The sequence below is a fragment of the Centruroides vittatus genome, unplaced genomic scaffold, assembly GCF_030686945.1.
Source record: "Centruroides vittatus isolate TY-2023 unplaced genomic scaffold, ASM3068694v2 scaffold_1025, whole genome shotgun sequence".
In the NCBI taxonomy this organism is placed as follows: domain Eukaryota; kingdom Metazoa; phylum Arthropoda; class Arachnida; order Scorpiones; family Buthidae; genus Centruroides; species Centruroides vittatus.
Genome location: NW_027122668.1, coordinates 134,109 through 159,654, shown reverse-complemented (window position 1 = coordinate 159,654; position 25,546 = coordinate 134,109). Strand labels below are relative to the sequence as shown.

Here is a 25,546-nt window from a genome sequence, read left to right as displayed (position 1 = left end):
CTCGAGAATAAAATCGACCTGTCCGAGCGATTTGATTGGACGAACACGAACACTCTGCCGTTTCGTTTTCGCTGCCCACCCTGTATACAAATATTTTATTAGCATTATCTAATGAAATTTTTTAGCACATCTATGAGAAGTTAATGGCATGCCAACAATACAGAAAAGAAGAAAATTAACTCTATACAAGAATTTAAGGTGTAGTATTGATAATGTATAAAATCCATAAGATCTTCTTGTTGTTGATTTGCTACACATTATATTAATTATTATCATCATCTTCAATATTGACTTATAATTCAGAATTTGCTAATTATGTTTTAATTACATATAAGAAATAGTGTATTTGTTGCCTGTATGTTCTCTGTACACTTCTAAGCCATCTGACTGATCAAACCAAATTTTTCAGTTACTAGGATCTTGCAGAAAATATAAGCTAACTTGCAGTACTTTAATGGAAAACAGTAGGGACCTTGCAAATTTTTTGAAGAGCTCATCTTTTACCTGATCCATGAGTAAATCTTTTTTGACCACCTGAATTCAATCTTGGATCCCCAGAGCAGTGGGCTGATGCCTTAACTACCTCGTCCATCTGACCATTATTAGAGAGAATGCTTTGTCTACGTTCCTGTTAAAACCAATTTCGGCATATACATGTTTCCCATAGATAGTTAAGAAACATGAGATGGTTGGATGGCCAAGGCAGTAAAGCCTAACATTCTGGGGACAGGCTTGAATCTGGGCAAGCAATGCCCCAGAGTTTTCCCATTTAGTTAAACTCATGTTAGATCCCATCCCTCACCCCTTGTTGGTCTCCATTGTGGGTGTGGTCAAACCCACAATGGGTATAGAGGAAAAAAAACGATGTCTACAAGGTGGAAAGAATTTAGAAAAAAGTTGCGGAATATAGGTCTCTTGGGACTTAGTTATTGTGAAGACGAAAGGAAGGCATATTTTCACATAACATTGTTTTCATTAAAAGAAAACTGGTTATAACATTGCATCCTCTTGTCTTTGTCAGTTTTACAGAACCCAAAGATAACTTATCAACTAGTTTAGCATCTTAAACTAATAGTTTGTTAGCAATGACATTATTTACAAATAAATTTATTTTCCCTGGAAACAATACAAACAATAATGTTTTCCAAATAACCAACATTTGGGTAGATATAGATAATTTTACATATACAAAAAAACACCTTAAGATTTGCTACTGTAATGAAATGTACAAAATATTCTTTACAGAACTTTCAATGTAAAATCTCACTGCACTTTCTTACCAACTTAAAATTTCTTCCAATTGTGGGTCCCAAACATTGCTGGGTCTGCAGGGGTAATTGTTATGGATGAAATCCTCTGGAATCCTATAATTTCAATTTGATGCAGTGAAAATTATATAATAATGCATTAAACCTAATAAAGCCCCATTAATTATTATGCAATGCTTAAATTTTAATATTTATTTGTATTACTTTTTACCTGGGCAACACTGGCCTGCTAGTAGAATAAATATATATATATATATTCTACTAGCAGATGTATTTAGATAAATAAATAATCAACATCTGCATACATTTTTATTTGTTATAAGCACATCAATTTCCCTCACATGGTATGTAGACAAACTTGAAAAGCTGTTTAATTTTACAGAAATTGCAAAAGCAGAAAAATATATTTGATTTTAAACAACAATTTGTATCATTAGTATTAAAAATAGAATGCTCATATTTCAACAACAAAATAATGTCAAATCTGAGTTTGCACACAGTCTTAAACTTCATTAACACTTGCAAGTAACAGTAATTATTTTAAGGAATGAAAATGGCAGTCATCCAATTTTACATTGGCCTTAGCGAGTTCCTTATTCCTGCAGACAAAGAAATATTCAGTAACTTGTTAAGGAGGTGGTGAATTACTATATTTACGTACTGAAAAATCATTCGACCTTTTGTATTTTAGTGGGTGGTTCCAATAAGGAATTTCCTATCAATCCTTGTGCAGTATTAAATAAATTTATGGGGCAATTTCCATCAGTGATGAGAGTTGTATGAAGTCCAAGTCCTTGAAGAATCTTTACCTGAAAATAAAATGAATTTATGACAATATTGTTTGAGTTTCTTGCAAATAAACTTTTCATTTTATTATAAAGAACTAGAAAAGCTGAAATGCATGTAGTTTACACATAGGTGTTCATACATGTGTATTTCTTCAGCTTGAACTCAGACTGAACAGACAGACTTTCAAAAGTAAACTCAAAATTGTAGTCAATTATATATTTGTAAATATTTCATTAAGTAATTAAGAAACAACTTCTTGGCAATATCATTTTGATATTTGTTTTTATATGATAAACTATTTTAAAACTGAAGCTCTACTATGAATTATTAACTATTTTATATCGTATCAATTTACCTGTAGTTCTGGTCCTGCCAGAGCTATGGCACGAATTGTGTCGGGTCCAAGAGCACTTATTATATCCTTGCATTTCTGTACGTCTATTTCTGCCAATTCTTTTGATTTCTTAATCTGCAATTCATCTTGTTCGCGAAGATAACTGATTTCGGCATCTCTGGCCTTCATCAATCTTTCCAATTCTGCTTCCTTTTAAGAAATTATTTAAATATAACAGCAGCAATTTAAAAACATTTCTTAAATAATTATTTCAATGTATTTATAAAGTTTAATTCAAGCCTGTCTAATAGAGGATAGTAGGAAAATATCTAAAGTCAAAATTATTCACTATAAAAAAAATTTGAACAAATGCAATGTTTGAAAACTATCTGATGTAATAGAAATAAAAGGAAACTTTAATATTAATATATTAGAAAATGATTTCAGTTTTCTATTTTTCTATTATTATGATTATTACAATAAATGAAAAACTATTAAAAGGAACATAAAAGATTCATACTGCTTCAATTGTCATAGCATCAACTTTCAATTTAGCTTGTTCGACGGCTGTTTCTGCTTCAATTCTCAGGGCTTCGGCTTTGCTTTTTGCTTCTGCCTTTGCCTGTCCGCAGCTTTCTACTGCCATGCTAGCTGCCTGTAATTCTAAAAGATCCTTACGACTTCGTTCGGATTCTACTTCGTCGGAAATTCTTTGTCTTTCCAATTTTCCTCTGGCTTCTTGTTCTCTTCTTTCTGCTTCATGTCTATAAAGTATGTAAAATATTAATAAACAAAAAATATATACATTTAATAAAGCATTTTAATCATCATTTCTTTGTTACCTGGCAGCTGCTTCTTGACTTTGAGTTGTTATCTCAATTGCAAGTTGTACTGATTTTTGAAGAGAATCTCTAGTTCGCTGATCTACAGGTTCTACACTTTGTATATCTACACTAGTTACTACTAAATTATTCTGTGGAAAGATTAATCTATTTCTGATCTTTCTATCAGAATCATAGCCAAAAACTGCAGCTCTGATGATTGTAGCAGAATTCTGTTTAACAATTCCATAAAATGTTATCGGATTCTCAAAATTATTAACGGTGTTTCATCAACAATAATTACTAACCTTATGAAAGTCATCGAAATTAGTCGATGCTATGGCTCCTCTAATGCGAGATGCTACGGCTTTACAAAGATCACCAATAAAATCTGGTACCGCAAATAATTTAGAAGCTGTCGCGTCATCCTTTTGACTTACATCAAAGTGCCTAAATAATAAATAACAATAATTATCGACATAAAATTATTTTCAATTATTTAAAAACAATTATATTCTTAATTTAAATCATCAAAGTATCAAAAACACTATTCAGATTTTCTTATACAATTATCCGAAATTTTTACCAATTATATGCAAGCTGAAGTTGTAAGCGAGCATGGTCGGCTGTTTCAACAGTAATGACATCAGTACAAAAATCTGGTCCCAGAAGAAGACACAAAGACCGAATCACATTAGGCTTTTTTGGCTTGTGACCTGATAAACTTAGTTGCGTAAACTGTTCGTCCGGTCCCAACATAACCAATTCTGGACCAAAAACCACACTATTTTGAAAATGAAATTTAAAAATTACAAACAATTTTTGTGTAATATTCAGTATATTGTTCTAAACAATTTGAAATACATTTAAATCATAATTTAAATATGAAATAATTTAGAAATTGGAAAAAAAAAAAAAAAAATTATAATGTCTTACTGTATTTTTGTGAAATTTTCAACTTACCGTGCTTTTTTCCCTTTGTAATCATATATCTGAATCGCTGCATTATGTGGCACACGAAAAGTTATTACTCTTGTTTTATCTCTGGAAACAGCAGAAGTAGCAGACTGTTTATCTGCCCACCGTCCACGATCGGCCATCGGATCGTAATGAGCCGACAAAAGTGATTCGACATTTGGCGACAGCTCTTTTTCCCAAAGTTCTTCATCTTGATTCATCATGTACGTTTCTCCACAGACTGCACGAACCTATTTTCATTTTTTTGTTAAAAATAATATAAACATTAATACTTAAATATATTATCTAGTGAGCTATTAAAGTCTGTAATTATTTTTTATTTTTAATAATACTAGTGATTATTTTGCTTTATTTTTTAAAAGTTATCACTAGCATTATTACAAAGATTTTATTTGGTAGTGAAATAAGATGATTTACACATGTATAAATATCAAGTGGACATTCAAAAATAGGAGGAGAAACAAGTGTTGTGGAGTCAGTAAAATTCTTTTGACTCCAACCTCAAAGTTTACTATTTGTAAAATGTGAAGTAAAAAAAAAAAAAAAATACACTTTTTAATTAGTATCTAAAGAAATTTCTTAGAAAATGGACTCTTCAATTAATTTAGATATCAAAATGATATTAATCATAAAGGTCGTTTCATACATGATGTGTGTACTTTCAGAAAATAAATTAGTAAAAGCTACGGCCCACCAGTGACAAGTGGATAAAAATCACTATTTCCACCACTAATCTGTATTAATCTAACACGACTAACTACAAGTGATTACTTGTAGTTAGTCGTGGGATTGCGCCTGGAAAGTAAATGCATGTGGTATCGCTTCGAAAAGCTAAGCTCATCTTTACCAAAGAGAAGCCCAAGAAAAAAAAATTTGACTTTCATTTTGGGTGCCATAATTTTTTACATCTTAGATGTTTTACTTTGGATATCAACTTTTTTTTTACTAATTTGATTGATTAATTTTTTCACTGCCCTTCTATTGGTTTTGAGTAATTTATTATAGCTTTGATATCATAATTTGGTCTTAAAACAGTCAATAGAAAAATCAATGAAAAAAGTAAAACAAAGATCAGAATCTAACTGCAACAAACTAAGAAAGGAGAAATCTACAAAATTTAATTAATAAGATTGTTCCAGCTTATTTTTCACTGGTTTAAGTTCTCAGGGTATGACTGCACCCATTGGTCCAAGATGACAAAATTTGGAAAAAAAAAATATTTTTCTTTAAATTCTACTGTATATTTCAGTTTAGTCAACTAGCCAGAGCAGGAGAAACTATTTTATGAACCAATTTATTAAAAAGATTGAGGCAGAAGTTTTAAACGCAAAAACGTGTAAGACTGACGTTCGGTGCCACTTTCCGATAAGCCTAGAAGTTTGACAATGGCATTTGGAATGTCGAGCGTGATTCCACTGACACCAAACACCATTGTAAAACTTCTAGGCTTACAGGAAAGCGGTGCCGAACGTCCGTTTTCTTACACGTTTTCGCATTTAAAACTTCGGCCTCAACCTCGCTATTACGTCAGTCATCAAATCGTTATTTTTTGCATTTATTGTATTTAATTTTTCTTCTTTAAAATAATTAAATTTAAAATCAACTTTTCATAATTAACTAATAAAAGTGGAATTCTTTTGGCTATTAAGATGTGTGTTTATGTACTCTAAAGGTTTTTGAGGTAAATTTGCTATATCCATTTTTTGATTCTTACCATCATCAAATTTTAGTAAAAACATTTTATAGAGAAATGTTAAATAAAATATTCAGGCACTGCACATGATGTCTTTCTTAAAAAAGGAATCTACTTAGTGTTACTTTAAAAAAAAAAAACTGAGGTAGGAGTCACACCATACAAATTTCCTGGAGTTGGACTTTTTGTTTACAGACTCCACCACACTGGAGAAACTGCTCTGCATGGCCTCGCATGCCCAAGGCAGAACTCTTAATTCATATTATATTGTAGTCTTATTTATCCAGTTAATAAAATATTTATCATAATATCTATTATTAAATAGAATATGTACAGGTACATTCTATCATTATTATTGAGATTAAAATATAGCTGAAAGAAATAAAACTTTTAGCCAACTAACTTTCTTATAATGATAAAACATATTTATCTAAAATTTTTAAAAATTTCCTCTTACCTTTCCAGTTTTAATATTTCTAACGTATATTCCTTCATTTTCATCAAGAGGAATAGCATTTCTTTTCGCTAAAATTTCTACTTCGTTTGGAGGTATATATTCTGCTGCACCACTGATCATCCATCTATCTCCTGGCTGACGCTGAACTGCCTTTAAAATAAAAAGTTTTCAAAGTTGTAAAATTATACCCATTTATAGTTAATATGATTATTAAACTGATAAACGAGGAAAAAAGTCTTTCTTACAGGTGTTACGGTGGTATCTACAAAAGCTTCTTTTGCACGTAAAACAAGCCCTTCGTTATCGCTCAACACATGTATTTCTTGAATACCAGCTTCCAAATGTTCGCCAGGATGTAAAAAGAATGATTTATCTCCCTGTTTTAAATAAAATCGTCTATAGTTATAGAAATTTTAAAATTTTGATTTGAAAATATTGATTTCAAAAATATAAAGTAAAAACTTATTTCTAAAAATTAATTATTTCTGTATCATATTAACTCTATCTGACAATTCACAATAGGAAAAACTTTGTGACATTTTAACTAAGTTTTTTAAAATCAATTATTAATTAAATGTATTTCAGGAAATAAAAATTTTAATTCGGTTAAATTGCAAAATTTCCAATAAATTTTGTCTTAAATTTTACTGTATGAACTGTAGAAAGTTAATTTCTATATTCTTTACATTTCAACAAGGTTATTACATACACTTTAAAAGATTTTAACTGTAAATTAATAATGTTTTACTGTCATACTGCCCATTATTATTATTGTTATTACTACAGTAACATGTCAAAAATGGCTATTTCTACACTTATGAACCAGCATCGAAAAGATACTGTTACGTGGTATAAAACATCAGAAATACGAGTGCGAAACTTCACGAGCACCAGATTGTATAATCACCAAATTACTTTCTAAACAGTTTAAGAAATAGGAAAATGACCATTGGTAAGTCTGACTCGAAAAGCTCGAAAAACTCGAAAAGCTGAGCATCTGCACGAAAGTGACGATGAAAGAAATTTGAGAAAGCATAGTGAACAGCCCAGAAAGTCACTTTAAAGCAGCTATTTTGAGCTTGAGCTATTCAGTTTCCATATTTTGATGAAGTGGAGCCATACATTCTTGCTAACTATTTTCTTAACTTTACAGGTACTCCTCACTTTATGACCTATCTGCTTAACGACCACTTTCACTTACGACCAATCGAGTTTCGACCTGCAATTCAGGGAATCCCCTTTCTCAGCTTGAGTGTCGTTCAGTGGCAAATGGTGACATGTGCACTAAGCATACTATAATAGTCTTATAGTACTATAATATGCTAATAGCGTACTATAATAGTCTTTTTATGAATAAATTTGAAGTTTGTTGAATAATTTGGATAATTTTACAACGATCCTATACTCCTGGAGCAAGCTCCCCACTTATCGACCAATTCGCTTAACGATGTAGTCATCGGAACGGAACTCGATCGTAAAGTGAGGAGTACCTGTATTCAAAATTGAAAAGTTATTTTGATAATTTAAAAACTATATTTGGTTAAAATCAATTTTTAACTGGAATTCTAAATTAAGTTTACTGTGGAAAACTATATTTATGCCATGATATATGTATAAAATATTGTGAAAATTCAAACCTGCCGGAACCAAAATCACTCGCCATAAAATGTTTTATTGTTTGGATCCATGGAGAAAACATGAATCATGAGGAACAACACTCAAATAACGCTGGTTGGTGAAAAAGCAAAACGTGACCAGAGACAATAAAAGGACGACGAGAGCGGGAAAGGGGGTCGGTTACGGAGTGTCGATTATACAGTGTGTGCGCGTTCCGACGGCGAACGAAAGGAATACCTTGCCGAAGATACTTTGACCTAGAGAAAGGACAGATTCGGACCACGAGGTATGACTCCCCAAATTTGTGTAAACTCTCCCTCCGCGTATCTAAACCATAGGTGACTGTAGCTCGCCCTATTGTACCTTTAGCTCTAGTCTTAATAAATTGTTGTTGTTTCTATACGTTGTTCATGTCATTTATTCGAGTATCGGCGCCGCTCTATCGTCGGACCCATCCGCTTCCTCCACTCGCGAAGAATGCATAACGCGTAATCCATCCGAACCGCCATCTTGACATGGGCAGGTATCACCGACCTATTAGCCGACAAAAAGGAAGGTGCAACTCTGTCCACTTCCAGGCGCACCCACAATATTAAAATGAGAAAATTAAGAATTTTTTTGTAAGTAACTTTGTTTCAGTAGATTATAAATTTCTAATAAAATTTTAGATTTAAATAATAATAAAAATGCTTATAGACTTTAGTAATAAAATAATTATAAAATAATAAATGTAGAAAATTTCAAGAATTTGAACTCTCAATGAACTGAATAACTTAATTTATACAAAAATCAAACTTGTAATTTCGTAAATTACTATAAATCAAAATTAAGTTACAATTAAAATAATTTACCTTAACCAACAATTTCTGGCTTAGCTGTGGCTTACCGCTCTCATCTACAGGATCTAGAATAACACAGTACTGACGATTTGAAAGCGCCGTAATAGGTATTACTCCTACAACCTTCTCGTAAACTCCTGGAATGTAGGTGTCGACATCTGTCATTTTCACTAGCCATTCTTCTCCATTCTTTCGAGTGTTGCCCAGATCGTCAACAAATGTGTTAATTGCACGAACGTGAACCGCTTCCTAATATTAAAGAAAATACAAATTTCAGTACATAAGAAAGGTTAACATATATATAAATTTTAGTTGAAAACCAAATAAATTTTGTGAAGCCAAATAAGTTACTTTTTCTGTTAGAATATATGCATTGACAATATCAACAATTTCTTCATGTGCTCTTGGTAAATAAGCACCAACTTTTTTAATCAACCATTCTTCTCCCATTACACGCTTTACTCCATCACGATCGATCATTTCGGTCTTTGCTCGTAGCTTTAAGGCTTGATTTGGTTTGATTACGGTTGCTTTAACTTTTTCTACTACTTCTACTTCTTTACGAGGTATATAAGTTCCTATAAAATAAAGCAATAAATTCTGGTGATTAACTTTGAAAAATGATTTTCACAAATTAAGTTTTTACTTAGAAAGTAAATATTGAGGAAATAAAACTTATTTCTATAACGTCTCAATGTTTTTATAGTTATTTTTAATGATAACACATCTTACATTTAAAAAATTTACATCTGTTTTAAATTAATTTTGTTTTTCTGTCTTTTCTTGTGGTTTATTCAGTGTGACAAACAATACAAAGTCAAATAATTTTATTGATTAACGGTAATTTATGAAGTCTAACTATATGTCTAGTAAATATGAACCTAAATACCTGGACCCTCAAACAGCCATTCGTCTCCTGCAATTCTTTTTATTTTACCATCTTCAAAATCTCTTAATGCTCGAACTCTGAGAGCACAGTTTGCAGGAACAACTTGTAATTGTTTCACTTCCTAAAAATTTATTAAATAATTAAATTTTAGAAAATTTTAAGATATAAATGCAAAAGCAAATGATTTTTTAAAATTCTTAAGTAACCACTTTGTATGGAATCCAAGACTTTCTTTTTTTTTTATAAATTAAATGTTTTCGGCCCTAAATAGGCTGTCTTCAGTTTCCATTAATTTCCAATACAACTTTAGGGCCAAAAATATATATATTTAGTTTCCATAAGAAGTAGATATTTAAGAATTTAAAAGTTGACCACAGTGCCAAGTTTTGTGGAATACAAAAAGATATCTCTATTTTAAAAATGTCATTTGACTTCTAAATTTTGTAAATTATTTTTAAAGAAAAAAACATTCTGATTTATCATTCAGGAGTACTGTGTATCAAATTACAAAGTTTGAAATCAGATCCATTTTTATGGATCTGCTGCCTGGTTCTTTGCACCGACAAAATAGTGAGTAAGAACAGGAATGCAGAATTGTGAAGTTCCATTCCTACTTACAATAAAGTAATGCAGAAAAAGATAAATTCTCTCAGTAGCATAAAGAATTCAATAAATGAAGTAACAAAATCGCATGTAATGTCGATTGCTTACAGTCAGTATCAGTTTGAGACTTAGGTAGAGTGGGCAGTAGGCTTACATTACAGGAGTGTCAAGATTAGGTTCCATTAATTAATGCTTTTATTTCAGATTATAATTTCAGAATAAGAGAGAAATTAGAAAATAATGTTATCTATTTTTTAGTGGATTTTAGTAACTACTGATTATGTAAAATATTTTGTAATTTTTATTCATATTGTGATTGTCCACTGTATGTCGCTTTTCGTCTTTGTTCTTCTTACTCTGTTCTTTCTCCCTTCTAGAACTTGCTAATCTCTAATTCTTCCTTCTTAGAGGTGAGAGCCACTTCCTGAAATAATCAGTATAATGAGTACAAGGTTATCTGAGGGCGTACAAGGCAAAGGAAGGTCACTTTTGAGCTGGTGTTTGAAGAGAAATGATGATGAAAGAAGAGAGATGTTATAGTGTCCGGTGCCCAAGTAGATGGGTGAAGTTATAACTGAGTGGAAACCTTGAAATTCCCAGTGTTTGAGTTGGCATTCTTGACCAGTTGAAAGTTTCAAAAGAGTGACCGACAATTTGGATACAAGTAAAAACCCTCAGGAACTGAGGATAAGACAAGCATGTATTGTATGTAAGAAGTTTCCACATGGCCCCTCACAATAACAGGAAGATGTTTGTATGACCCGCATACTTTTTGTTCTGTCCTATCTGCCACCTTTGAAGAGGGGCAAAAAGTAGCAATCTTCCTTTCTTAGAGTACATTTAGTATTAAGGGTTAGTTTTAGAAAAATTATTTTTGTAATAAGTGTCATTGATTTTTGTATGGATTCAGTATGTCGTCATATTGTTCCACCAACGATTGGGTCTTGCCTAGAGTTGGCATCCTTTATTGAACTTATACATGTTATATCAAGTGTAAATAAATTTTCTAACATTTACCAAGTGTTTAGTTTGTTGGGTGTTTGCCTTAATGGATAATAAAGGAATTGAGAATGATCATGATCAATGAATGCTTTACAACTGACCATACCATCATCTATCTTGAACTTCTATCATCATTCCGAGGTGAAAATAGTTGAGGTTATGCCAATTTGTTTTATAATATTTTAAACAGAATTGGCATGTAAAAACTTTTCTATTCTCATTTTCTGTAGTAATTGTTACAAAAGCAAAAATTATCTTTTCTATAATTTTTCCATGCTTAGAAACAAAATTTTTCTGCTTCACAATAATTTACCATGGCATTTTTCTGCTAGATTGTGTACACTGTGATTTACTCATACAAAATACTATTGTTATATTTATTAAAATTGACTAAAACTGATATTTAATAAACTTTTTAAAATATTCTGACACTTTCACTACTATAAAATTGGGTTAGTCTAACAATATAATCACCCATTGCCAACTGACATTTGCAGAAGCTAATCCATGTGGTGAATTAACTTCTGCACACAGGGCCGGCCATCGGGGGGGTGCGGCGGATGCTACGCACCGGGGCCCCGCGATTGAGGGGGCCCCAACATTATCAAGAATGCAGTATTTTTAGTAATTTTTCTGAAGTAATTAATGTATTAGCAAGAACAAAATCACGCTTTAAATAAACATGCATTAATATATGTTCGTGTTTGTAAATTTTTTTATTTTAGAAAAACATTTGGGCCCAAATAGTTTCTTGCACCCGGGCCCCTTTATCGAGAAGGCCGGCCCTGTCTGCACAGTCTCTTTCAAATGACTTTCAATATAGGTGTGTTTGTTTATGTCTATGTGGATGTATTGTTTATGAAGAAATATGAATTGAATTTATGAATAAAAAATTTTATAAAAACGGCAGTATTTTTTATCACTCCAGCTACTCCATTTGTAAGTTAGCCAACTTTTAGGAGGAGATCGTTAATCCCGCGTCAGGATGATCTAGGGATGCTCGTGTGAGATTGTGGCAGAGGAGACAAATGATGACAAGTATCTCACATAACACGTTTATTTTGACAGGAAATAACTTACTCTATGCACAAAGTGCTTTAAACAATTGAAGGTTCGAGGATGTTTTTTCTGCAGCAGATGAGGAGATTCATTAGTTGGCATCGGTGGCATGGCACAAGGACAGAAAGCTCCATCTTCCATGTATTGACACACAGCATCTTTTCACTTTGGACTCCACTAACTGAGTGTCCCCTGACCTTGACAATCAGGGATTATATCAATCTCCATTCTCCCCCTTTTGTCCATTCTGACTGGTTCCACATCTCTTCTTCCCACTCTTGCGCTCATATTTTAACTCATTGTTGTCTAGTGTATGATGTCTTAAAATTTTAATGGCCTGACACAATGTCTCCTTTCATAATTAACCGTTCCCTTTTCCAAAATTTTTCTATGTTCTATTTACTTATATACGAGTGCCTTGTCATAGGTCCATCTCTACTGGAGAACATTAGTTTTCATTTATTGCATTGTGTTTTACATTAATAGCGAGGTTGAGGCAGAAGTTTTAAATGTGAAAACGTGTATGTTGGACGTTCAGCGCCGCTTTCCATAAGCCTAGAAGTTTGACAATGGCATTTGGAAAGTCAGTGGAATCATGCTCAATATTCCAAACATCATTGTCAAATTTCCACGCTTACAGGAAAGTGGCGCTGAACGTCCAACATACACGTTTTCACGTTTAAAACTTCTGCCTCAACCTCACTAATAGTCTTTTTTTCTTGTCCCAGTTTCATATGACTAGCACAAAGAATCTGATCTTTCATCGGTTTTAACAATGGAGGTGTTTTTCCTCTAGTTTTGTTTTAATAAGTTTCTATAATAAATGTTTAATTTAAACTCGTTTTTGGAACCTCTTCACACATTTCATCTCACTGGTAAAAATTTCTGGAGAACACTAATATACTAATATACATTATAGTCATGACTATAATGTATATTAAGAATAATATTAAAATTAAACATCTAACACAAATATTTTCAAAACGTTTATATATGTTTTGTTAGTGTATTCTTGAAAAAAATATTTGTTTTACAAGCATACAATAGCACAAATGTAACTTAAATTTGATGAAATTGCAAAATTAAAATTAAAGAACACAAATATTACTATTTCAAAATGAAAAATTGAGTAATATGAAGACAAAGATGAATTCTGATAATATAATCTAATAAATTGTTTATTGATATCAGTATAAAAAGTTATTTTATTCATCCACTTAAAATTAGTTGACGTTAATTAATAAATATCAAAAATATACACTACATAATTGATTTTATTACTTAAATGATAAAATTGGGTTTATTATCAAACTGTAACTTGGCTAGTTAAATATATAGATGATATGTAATTTGGTAAGATATACTTAATCAGCCAGGATATAGATAGCACGACAATAAAATCTTAGTCTTCTATATAAATCAAATATTAATAGAATCTGTACTTTCTTTATCAATGTACAATAAAGTTATAAAATTAATTATGATGTATAAATTAATATGCACTTAAAATAATTTTTAAGAAAAATCGAATATTTAATATCTTCTAACCTGAAACAAAACTTCTCCAGGATATAAAGGAAAAGGATCTTGCTGTAATCTTATTTCTAAGTCAGCATGTCGCAGTTTACTTTGACCATATAGATCATATTGAATAATTCCATCATTGTCTCTTATCACAGGATTTTGTATCACACAATAATGACCTGGAGGAACAATGATCATTTTTTCGGGTCCCAAAATAACTCTGAAAATATTTAATTATAAAATTTTATTTAAAAATTATAGTACAGTAGAGCGTCGAAAAGTGGAACGTGGGTAATTGAAATGGCCAGAAACTGAAACGATTTTCAGTCGGACTGTGTCGTGCTGAATCGAACGTTTTTGATACTAAATTTACTTCTAAAGTATAATTTTCATGTTTTTTATATTCTTCAATATATTTATTTTGTTTGTACAAAATAAAGAAATAATTTTTAACGATACGATAGCCTCGATTATTATTATAAAAATTTTCGTTAGGCTTAAAATCAACGAAAATTCAACACAAAACGACACGCAACGGAGAAAAATTCAACAGGAAGCGATACGCAACAAAGAAAAATTTGAACATCGGACAGGTTAATATATTTTTTCGTACATAATCGGAAATTGGAAAAAATCACTACTTGGAACGACTCCAGTCCCCAATTGGTTCCACTTTTCGACGCTCTACTGTATTTATTTCTATTTTACATAAAACAAAACGGTATTATGATGGTCTCTACTGTAATTTTTTACAAAATGAATTGATTTTTATGTTAGAAAAATCTAGATCAGTAGCAAGTCACTGCACAATCTCTCAAATGTTTTTTTTTTGTCGCTGAAAATGTATAAAAATCCAAATTTTATCTAAGAAAAGTAACTCGGAGGTATCAAAATATAATGTACAAAAAAAGAGGTGGAGGGAATTGTCCAAAAGTCAAGGAATTCCTGTAACATCAAAACTAAACTCTAGAATAAAAAAAATTCATAATGTGATCAAATTTTTCATAGAGACTGGATTACACTCATCCCTCATTTTTGTCACCCTCACAAATATCATGTGGCTGTACACCATTCTATTTTGTATAGTTTTTAATTTAATTTTATATTCTATTTCTATAAATTTATCCTTCCTTCCAATTCCCTTTGTTTCGAACTTCCGAGAACTCAGACTCTCCCCTAGCCCACCAGGAGGTAGGGTGAAAACAATAGTCTGCGATGGAGCTGGAGGGGAAAATAGAAATTCCAAGACACATTCTTGGGCCGGACACGAGAGGTAACGGACGTGTGGTGGCAAGGCTCGTAAGTGGAATCCGACGAGCGCTGTAAAAAAGGAGACCATAGAGAACGGATCAAAAAAGAAGTATATTGATACATCTGGAGGAGAACTCTGAGATAGCCGAACTGCAAGAGAATAAAACGTTCAAGATTTGGAAGTCGAGACAAAGAAATACTTGGACTACTCACCGATAAACTGGGTACCCCTTATCCTATTATTCTTCTTACTTCCCCTTTTTCTATCCATCTTCTATTAGATTAAGTTAGATTAGGAATTGCGCAAGAGACTATTAGACACAAACCATTGTCGGTTAGTAGTTGGGATAAGACCAACTACCTGGATTGCCTGCAACACTGAAACCATCAGAAGGTAGCCGGAATTGTACAACAGCAAAACTAAAGAAACTGTATATATATTTTTAAGCACAAAATTAAATTTGTTTAATTGGACCATGCATTGTGTCTTCCTTTCGCACTGCACCTCTTACAATCACTCCCTCAGTTCTGTCATTCTACGGTACCGGAAATGCACCTTTTTGGTATTTTATTCAATAACTAACTAACTAACTAACTAACTAACTGTTTGGTTAAGACCATGCAACTCAATTTTGTCACCTAATACTTATCATTATCAAAATATCACTATGATAATAAAATCATGTTTTATTTATACTCATATAATATATAAGTAATATTCTATTGTAAGGTACTTTAATTAGTAGATTCAATGCTCGTTAATTAATTGAAGAGCTACAGTTTTACAGAATTCATTGCTTAGAATTCATTTTAACTCTAGTTTTGTCTTCTACCCATAAGATGGAAATATACAGGAGTTAGAAGAGGGAAAAACTTTTTTAGATGGCTCCACAAGTATGGTGTTGAACCGATGAAGACTAAGCCAAAACCTTGTGAAAGTTGATTTAGGTTGTTGTAGAAGTGCAAATTTATTGCAATAAAATATTCTTTTCAGAAGTCAGTCTTATTTCTATATTCTATAGTGACATTTACATGTGTTCTATTGTAACATTTTTTAGAATCTTGTGAAATATTTGGTTCAGTTTAGATTTATACTTGACTTGATCCTGACTTGAATTTTAATACTTATTCTGTCTGAAGTGATCCTAATTGTTGATTTTCACGAAGTTTTCAGACAGTTAGTTGTATATACTGTCCAACACCTATTTATAGACAACATTCCAGTCCAAAATGAGATGATCTGTTGCTTTATCTCGATAAGATGTACTGTACCTGCAAAACTGATTCTGTTAGCTACATTAACATGTTGATGAAAAGGCATTAAACAGCTGTTTAAAACAAAAAACTATCAAAGATTCTTTATATAAAATGCAAGAGATCTAATCTACTTGGAATTGGCATTTATCAGTATTGTTCTCTAATCTGAATTGTCTAACTTGAAAGAGGCAGGAAAAAAACTTCAAGTTACAGAAGTTTTACTGTATTTCATTATTTACATGGTATATTTTTAAAAGTAAGGACATTAAAAAAATAAAGAATTATTTTTAATACATTAAAATGATTAACAGTTTTTGATTTATAATTGTATATTGGAATAAATATGCATCGAATAGTAAAGAGGAAAAAAAAGTATATATATTGGCAAAAGGAAATTTCAAATCAACCATCAATAAAAGAAATATTTTATAACTCAAAATTCTAAGAATAAACAGTTTGATAAATCAGTTAATTACAGCTTAAAATCAATATGGTGCAGAGTTAATACTACAATTTAATTTCATATATAACTTGTATTATGAGATTATTATAGCTTTATTTAAGTTAATTTTCTTACCTTTCATTTTCCTTGCGAATATATGTCTGTGGACCAACTTCCACTCTTGTAACATTTGATGTCTGGTCCAAAACATGTAAATAATAATATGGTGGGATCCTGTAGATACTCTCCTCATTACGATTATGCTTTGGAGTAGTCATTTCGCCAACTAAACAATATAGAAAACATTAGAAAAGAATTCAATTTTCTTATAAATTTTGTATGATTTAAATTTAAAAACTTCTTTATTTGGATTGTACAGATTTATAATTTTAATACACTGGTCAACAACAGAAAATATTTAAAAACTTCTATAGCTTTAACACAGTAACTTCCATAATCAACTAAGTTTTTAATCATACAAATAATTAAATATATGAGTAAAGATACTAAACAATCTACCCAAATGTATTTGTTATATAATTACAGTAGAGCATCGATTATCCGACTTATCGGTTAACTGACCGCGTTCTAGTCGGCAAATTCAAATGTCCGCTAGTGATGTGGCGCTACAATATTTGGTTGTCTTGGCTACTTTAATATTATTTTTTTAAATTTTTGCATGTTTTAGCTGGCAGCATGGCTCGATGATGAAAGGGAGGCTAGTATTTAAACCAGGCCTAATACACTATACTAATAATGTATTTTTTCATACTTTTCGGTTATCCGACTTTTCAGTTATCCGACCAACCCCAGTCCCCAATTAAGTCGGATAATCGATGCTCTACTGTATATAGTTCTAATTAATTTTGAGGTGAAATGAGACTGAAAGCAATTTTAACTTTCTAAACATTAATAATTCAAATCACTTCACCTTATTACCTTTTTAAGGTCTTTTAATTATTATATATATGTACAGTTTGTCCTAAAAGTTTTATAGAATTCAACTTCTTATAGAAAGATGAGAAATTCCTTTAATTTCTCTTAAACATGTCAAATTTTGTGTACTTTTAAAAATTAACCTCTTTCAAACTCTTAATTCTCTAGAATGGAACTTCTTCAGGACAAGAAAACACTAGGAGGCACCTTTCCAGTGGCGTAGCAAGGGGGGTGCAAGGGGGTGTTTCATGCACCGAGCTCCACTCACAGAGGGGTGCCCAAATGGTCTCCAAGACAAACTATGTGTGTTTCTGGAGGGGGGCACCAATAAAGTGTCAAGCGCCAGTTATACCCCAGCAACAGTTACATTCGCTACGCCACTGCATCTTTTGTACCTTTCTAGCACAAAAATTTGTTAAATAATTGCTTCAGTAATGTATGTTTTTCATAATTTTAAAATTCAGAACCACTCCATTCTTATATCAAATAAAACTGTTAAGATTACATTTAATCAGAAGAAAATCTTTTTTAAAAAAAAAAAAAAATATATATTGCTATTAAAAAAAATTAATATTTACTTGAAAACATTTAAAACATTAGAATAAAATTAGTAATTATTCTAAAAATTTGTTTATGTAATTCAAAGAAACCTGATAAACACATTAAATAATAAAAATTTATGATGATTAACAACATTAAAGTAATATAAAAACAAGCATTACAAAATATATTTCCCGACAAAAAAAACACATTTGATTTCATGCGTAAAAGTAAACAGAATAAATCGTACTTAATAATTTTTTTTTTTACTTAAACATTAGACTTATTACTATTAAAATATATTAAAAAAATTATTTAAAATATTTGTTAAGATGTGCAATTAAAATGATAGATTTTATATAAATAATAAGCTCAGTCAATGATCTTTAAAATATTACCTGAAATTTATATATTAAAGCTTAAAATGTCAAAATGACAACCGTGCAGTAAACATGAAAATATATATCGTAGATATATATTATTCATTGTTTACTGGCAATGATCCAATATCTAAGGAAGTAGATCAATGTGGCAGCATTCGAGAACGACAAAAATCAATGATTTCGTTACAATTCTTTTCAAAATGAAACACCGTACGATGCAAAATTAACGCAAAAATAATCAGAATTTTAAAAAAAATTATTCTAATTAAAAAAAATTGATACAACTGTAATTAAGTTTTAATTACTTTTTATGCAGAACTTCTACACCTTCATATTTAAAAAACTTTAAACTTAATTCTTATCGGCTTACAAGTATCTATGTCGAGCTATTATAACGCTATTAAGGTGATTACTGAACGGATGCCAAATCTTTGACATACTTAAAATCCATATTTGATTTAAGAAGACGCAGTTAAATATTTATACAAATTAAAAATTGAAGAATGTTTTAAATAGCCATTAACTTCATTATAAATAATAAATTTTGAGAATTTTCCCTGTAATGATCATAATAATTTCCTTTTATCGTGGAAAATTTTCAATTTAGAAAGCTCAATAATTACTTATTATGAAATTTAACAAATATACATTTTAAATTACATCATAAATTTGAATTATTTAAAAAAAGTATATAAATTATTGATTGTAACTCAATAGATGATTTATATTCCAAATTATTTTGGAGGTTTATATAAATTTTTTGGATTTAAAAATAATAATAGGTTTTAGGTAAATGTATTGTTTCTTTATTTAACCTAATGATAATAAATAAAAATAATATATAAATTTCTTTTTATCTCCAAATGTTCAGAATTAAAAATTAATATATTATACATATTACAATAATAAATAATTTAATTTGAAATTAAAATAAAATAGTTTTCATAATATTAACATCTAGGTTAATGTAACCCTTGGTGCCAAGATGGTGGCCTGTCTCTGATTCCAGCAAGGAAACAGTGGGACGCACGTTCAAACCTAACCTAACCTATTCTAATAAATTACCATAATCATTAACAACCAAATTATTAGAATAGGTTAAATTAGGTTAGGTTAGAACGTGCATCCCACTGTTTTCTTGCTGTAATCAGAGTAGCGTTGCCACCTTTACAAAATCGCTGACCTGGACGGCAGGTCAGGTTTGTTCCAACAGAAGTTCCTGACGCATGGACAACGTCATTTTACAATGCAAAGAATAACGTGCATGCTGGTTCTAAATCAGTTACAGTTAGGGTCTAGGGACTTGTGTAGGAGTAACATACAAGCAAATAAAGAAAAAAAAAAAAAGGTTGAGAGGCAGGTTGCGCGTCACATGTCAGCATAAATAGAGTAACGTGGCGGAATGGCAAATGAGTTTCAGTGAGTGTGAGGTCTTTTGTTGTTCAAATGGTGAAAATTTATAACAATATTTGCAAGAACTTTCACAATTTCACGAAATTCCCAGACAAAATTAATAGTTCACCCAGACAGTGAGTCGATTCCCAGACTGTCCGGGTGAAAACCAGACAGGTGGTAACACTAAATCAGAGATGAACCACCATTTTGGCACCAAGGGTTACATTAACCAAAATCTAAGTACCACAATTTACAATTTTAAACAAAAGAAAAAAGTATTACATTAACACCTTGATTTAAATGGACAAAAATTTCTGGTTCATCTGTCACATGCAAATGAACATCCTGCTAATTACATATAAAATTCATTTGCAAATTAACAGGTTTTTCCAAATCCGAAACCAAGAGTTACTGCTCATAAAATGTATTTACTAAAAAATGTTTGTGTATTTATTTTGATTTAGATTGCATACTTGTTTATTACAGTCTCAGAAATAAAATAATTACTTAAGAAATAATACATATATAAAACTTTTCTGTGAAATTATACATTATTAAATTCTACTTTATTACATAAAAGACTCAGATTTAATGACAACCATCTTGCCCAAATAAGTGTTAAATATTTTTAATATATGGTAAAACCTTAATTTAAGTAAATAATGAACATGTCACTACGAAAAGTTTTGTCAGTATCAGGAGTAGAAATGTAAAGCAAAATTCTGTATCTCTACTGTAGATAAATATAGTTATGTATGTTATCACTGCTGGGAGAGAGAAGATATCTTTCCTATTTTCTTCTGGCTATTTGTTCTATACGTTAAAATAAACTGATCTTTTGAATTATTGAAAATATTTAAAAAACATCATCAGTATATAAAATATAGTAGTCGTGTTAACTACTACACAAGATTCTTTGAATATAACTAAAAATTAAAATGTATACTGAAAGAATTGCCAAATATTTCACAACTCATCTCATTTAAGAGTGAAGCTTAGGATTCTTCAAATAATGCTATCAAAAATGTTTTTGCCGACATTATTGACGAACGTTAAGCATTACTCTTAAATGAAGAATGACTTGAATACTTTATTGAAAAATATTTAATTCATCTTTCAAATACTTGACAGAGTAACCCTGATGTATGGTAATTAATTTTCATTGTGAGAGTTTTGTATAGATCACATATATACAATTTTAAAATCAGAACAGATATTTGCCTTAATTTTTATAATGTTAATAAAGTATAACAAAATATGACTCAATTTTTATAACTTAAAACAAATATAATAAAAAAAAAAACAGATTATAATTATACTTTTTATCTTATGAAATTTTTCTATTATATGTTAAATAATAAATACATTTTTCAAAAATAATTTAACTTTGACCTTAATATTTCTGTTTGTCAGAGATTATATATTAAATGCATTACAATATCATGTTGACTCAGTGATATTTGATATCAGCCGTAATATTTAAAGATTAAAGAACATAGATTTCACTTCTTACTTAAATTTATGTTGATAATCTTTATTGAAACAAGTCTGTATCTTTAATTGGAATAAATCTAAAAATGATGAAATATGGAATAATAATATACAAATTTTCAAAGCTTAGTATCAGTATCTACAACATGTATATTATGTTTATTATTAATGCGTTATAAATACATCTTAATTAAATATATTACATGAAGTGATGAGAACTTTATAGTTAATAACAATTCCACTCATGTTTTCTTCTTTATTAGTTCATGATGATAATATCTTAAAAAGTTTTTTAAAAATTTTAAATATACACTTACAACTGTTTCATTTCTGAATGTAAATGTTTCATCTATCCATTTTCCAAAATGATAAATATCAAAACTAGTTTCTTCAACTGTACTTGATTGCCTTTTGTTCTCATAGTGATTATTATGAGTAAGCATAAAAAATTGCATGAGAGAAGAATCATACAGGAATACAATTAATATGGATATATATATCCATGGAAACCAATAAAAGCCTGTATTTTGGACATGTAAAAGAGGACTGACGAGGGAGGGACATGTCCAAAATGCTTATGCTCAGAATCCAAGTCTGTATATTAATTTTAGTCCAGTTCTTTCAAACAATTTTATGCTTATTCATAGTTTCATCAATATACTAGTTAAGGAACTATAATTTGAGGATTGACATTCCATGAAAATACTATTATGGCTTTAAACTAAACTAAATGTCATCTTTTTTTAGTAGTTAACATGATCTAGTGTAAAGGGAGGTAAAAGTTAAAATTTAATATGAATGAATTACTACACATTCTAATTCTAGTTGCTTTTAATAGATGACTATTACCAGGCACTCTGAGCCTCTCCCTTCATAATGGAAGATGTAAAAGTTAATAAAAATGCTAAATATAGGAAAAGTCCACAATTAAGTTATTCAACTAATAAACTTAGATTGTGGCATAATCAGGGAGGTGCCCAGACAGACCCCTTGAACCCTCTCCCTGATTATGTTAGTAATCTTTTTGGGTATCATTAAAAATATACAGAAAGATAATTATATTGCTATTCAATTACATTTGTTCTTTTAAATTAAATAAATAGTATAATTATACATAAAAATAAATAGCTTATTATGAACATAAGTACTTGTGTTATTATTACATATTATTTGTACGGATTATTATGTATATTTTCTTAAAATAAAAAATATACATTATAAGACAGTGTCTCTTTTTATCGTGCAAAATGAAAGTTTCCGTCTTAATAACTGACTAATAAAAAGCATTTCCTTTATTGCTTAATTTAAGGTAGAAGTTAGGTAAAATGGACTGTTTAGAAATAAGACAGATATTTTTAATAAAAGCATATAAATTATTTAAATTTATATTCAATATAATAAATATGAACTTCTAGTTTATATGTGAATAGGTTATTCTATGCAAAGATCAAACTAAATATTAAATTTATTATCAATTTATGAAATTACTTGTTGAATTGCATCATCTACATATTACTCATGAAGCTTTGACAACCAGAGTTAGAAACTAGTTAAAAATAATGGCTCTATCAAACCTATTGCTTACCAGTTTCATCACTCAGTTTAGACAATCTTTCAGACGATCAGGAACATAGAAAAACCAAGCTTAGCTTATTTACATATATTGCAAACGAATACTTTATGTTCGTAGTATGAAATACACACCAACCTTAAAAATATTTTTATTAGTCAAAGAAGTTAATTTATATATTTTTTCATAAAATATATCACAACAGGTATCAGATTCATTATGCATCAATTTAATCAGAGCCTAATTGTTCCTGAAACTGTGTTTTAACTGTGTATTGAGTATTGAACACAAGACTGTTATTTATTAAACATTTGGCTTTTTCCACCTTTATTTAGTTGAATATACAAAATGTATTCAACTAGTCAAAGTTCAACTAATCAAAAGTATTTTAGTGTATTCAACTAAATAAAGGCAGAAAAAGCCAAGTGTTTAATAAATAACAGTCTTGTGTTCAATACTCAATTAATCAGAGCCTATCGAATACAAATTCCTTTTGATCTAATTGGTTTCAAATAAAGTATTTGCATGTTTTGTAAACAACATATTTTAAAATGTGAATCCTATACAATAAGTGAAGTTAATTTCGATCAAATATAGAACTGTTTAATGATTCATTAATCAACATAAAGATTTCAATTTAGAAAGAAGTTGAGAACAACTTTTTGTATTTCTAAATTTTATTAAAAATTTATAAAGAATTTATTGAAATTTAATTTACAGTATTCTTTGAAGCAGTTATATTTTTAATATCAAAAGATATTAAAAGGAAAAAAAAAAGGAATTTTATTCATTCAGTCTTTATATGGGCCTACCAGTGGCCAAACAATTCCGTTCACCGAACACTGGGGAGTTAGGTTGTGGGTTTGTGCCTTTCTGGGATGGGCTGCCATGTGGAGTTTTCCAGGTTTTCTCCACGTCTAATGCCTAAATAGGGGCCAGTTACCCTTAAAAAGACCTCACGGAAGGCATCCCCCCTAGGCAGATTGCCCAAGTGTTGCATTACTGTAACTTAACTAAACAAACAGACATTCTTTATATGAAACTACAAAACTAACAAAGAACAGAAAACTTTAATTATGCCATAAAAAATATAAAAAGTTATTGAACTCTGCTTTTAGAAATGAAGATTTTATTTAATTGTTATTATAATGTTATTTTGGCTATAAGAGGATAAAAATCTAAGCCTGCTTTTTGTTAATAAACAAACATTTAATGTACTTCATTTGTTACAGAAAAAAAATATGACTAAAAAAGAAACCCAAAGACAAAAAAGGCTCAGTCTACTCCTAGGCCCAATACAGTCCTGGCTATTTGTTAAATACCATGTATGTAAGGATTAAGTTTGGATAACAGAATGATTGTTTCTGAAGTGTTGCATAATGAACTGTAATGTTTGTCACGGATCAATGTGATTAATAATGTAATGCCCAATCCCAATCTATGTATTTACAATTCCTTATTACAATAACAGGGTAGACCAAGCATACACATTATATAATTTTGAGGTATGTATGATGGCATGACAGAGCTTACAGAGAAGTGGAATGACAGTTGTAAGTATAAAGACAGCGTTAGGGGCCATTGAAGTATTTGCCCATTTTTTTTACCCCCTTTTATTGTTAGACGTCCGTGTTTAACAACTCAACGATAGTGCTCGCGAGAAGAGCTCGAGATCTCGTCCCGTTATTTTAAAATTAATATCCCCGTTTTTTTGGTTTCGGTTTTGTTTTTGTTTTTTCCTCCGTGTAGTCAACTGCTTTGTGATTTATGTCTATTCCCCTACTTCTATATCAACAAGCCAGAAGTTACCACCATCCACAAATATACAAGAATTATTTTCAGACATTTTTGTGATGAAAAATAAACAACTGGTGCATTTTACGTCATCAAAGACACACCTTACTTCCCCTCATAAACTAGTGACGTCATACTTGGTCCCTTAAGTGATTTATGGACGATCCTATTGGTTTAAAAATATAAATAAATAAAAAAATTGTCTTAATTTATAACGATAAATTACTTTTAAAAATGTACATTTCGTACAAGTAAAAGTATAGTTTTTTTTTTTTTTTTAAATTATCATTTCTATTTGACGCTAAAACTTCTAAAAACTCCATTTCTATACTGCCCTTAGAATAATTTATATTTAAATAAATTTGAATAATTAAAAAATAAATTAAATTCACTCGAAGTATTTTTAAATAGTTTATTTTAATAAGTAAATTAATAAAATTAATTTTTAATATACCTTAAGTTAATCCGGTGTAGGAACTCTGAGAGAAATGTTTCGGACAGACGCGGAACAGCGACAACTTTATCGTAAAAGCACTTATCTTTCACTTTAACGATATATATTATGCAACTCGCCGGACGGTTTCTAACTATCGTGCAACGTTTTATAGTACCGC

General features: G+C 30.2%; 1 protein-coding gene across 1 annotated transcript; it reads right to left on the bottom strand.

Moving 5' to 3' along the window:
- Nucleotides 1-1,564: 1,564 nt before the first annotated feature.
- LOC136986445 (major vault protein-like) lies at nt 1,565-25,546 on the bottom strand. The gene is made up of 15 exons (XM_067283970.1): nt 25,387-25,546; nt 16,959-17,109; nt 13,898-14,093; nt 9,686-9,806; nt 9,148-9,374; nt 8,809-9,045; nt 6,586-6,717; nt 6,341-6,490; nt 4,176-4,420; nt 3,799-3,996; nt 3,521-3,662; nt 3,234-3,445; nt 2,912-3,155; nt 2,413-2,601; nt 1,565-2,077 (listed from the first exon to the last, which is right to left on the bottom strand). Exons 2-15 carry the CDS (start codon nt 17,099-17,101, stop codon nt 1,937-1,939), a joined length of 2,577 nt encoding a protein of 858 aa, XP_067140071.1. The 5' UTR covers nt 17,102-17,109; nt 25,387-25,546; the 3' UTR covers nt 1,565-1,936.

Coding starts and splice junctions, on each gene's coding strand:
- LOC136986445 (XM_067283970.1), bottom strand. CDS start 17,101: ATGACTACTCCAAAGCATAATCGTAATGAGGAGAGTATCTACAGGATC. Junction 9,046..9,147: donor CATATATTCTAACAGAAAAA/GTAACTTATTTG, acceptor CTTTAATATTAG/GAAGCGGTTCACGTTCGTGC. Junction 3,997..4,175: donor TACAAAGGGAAAAAAGCACG/GTAAGTTGAAAA, acceptor TTTTCAAAATAG/TGTGGTTTTTGGTCCAGAAT.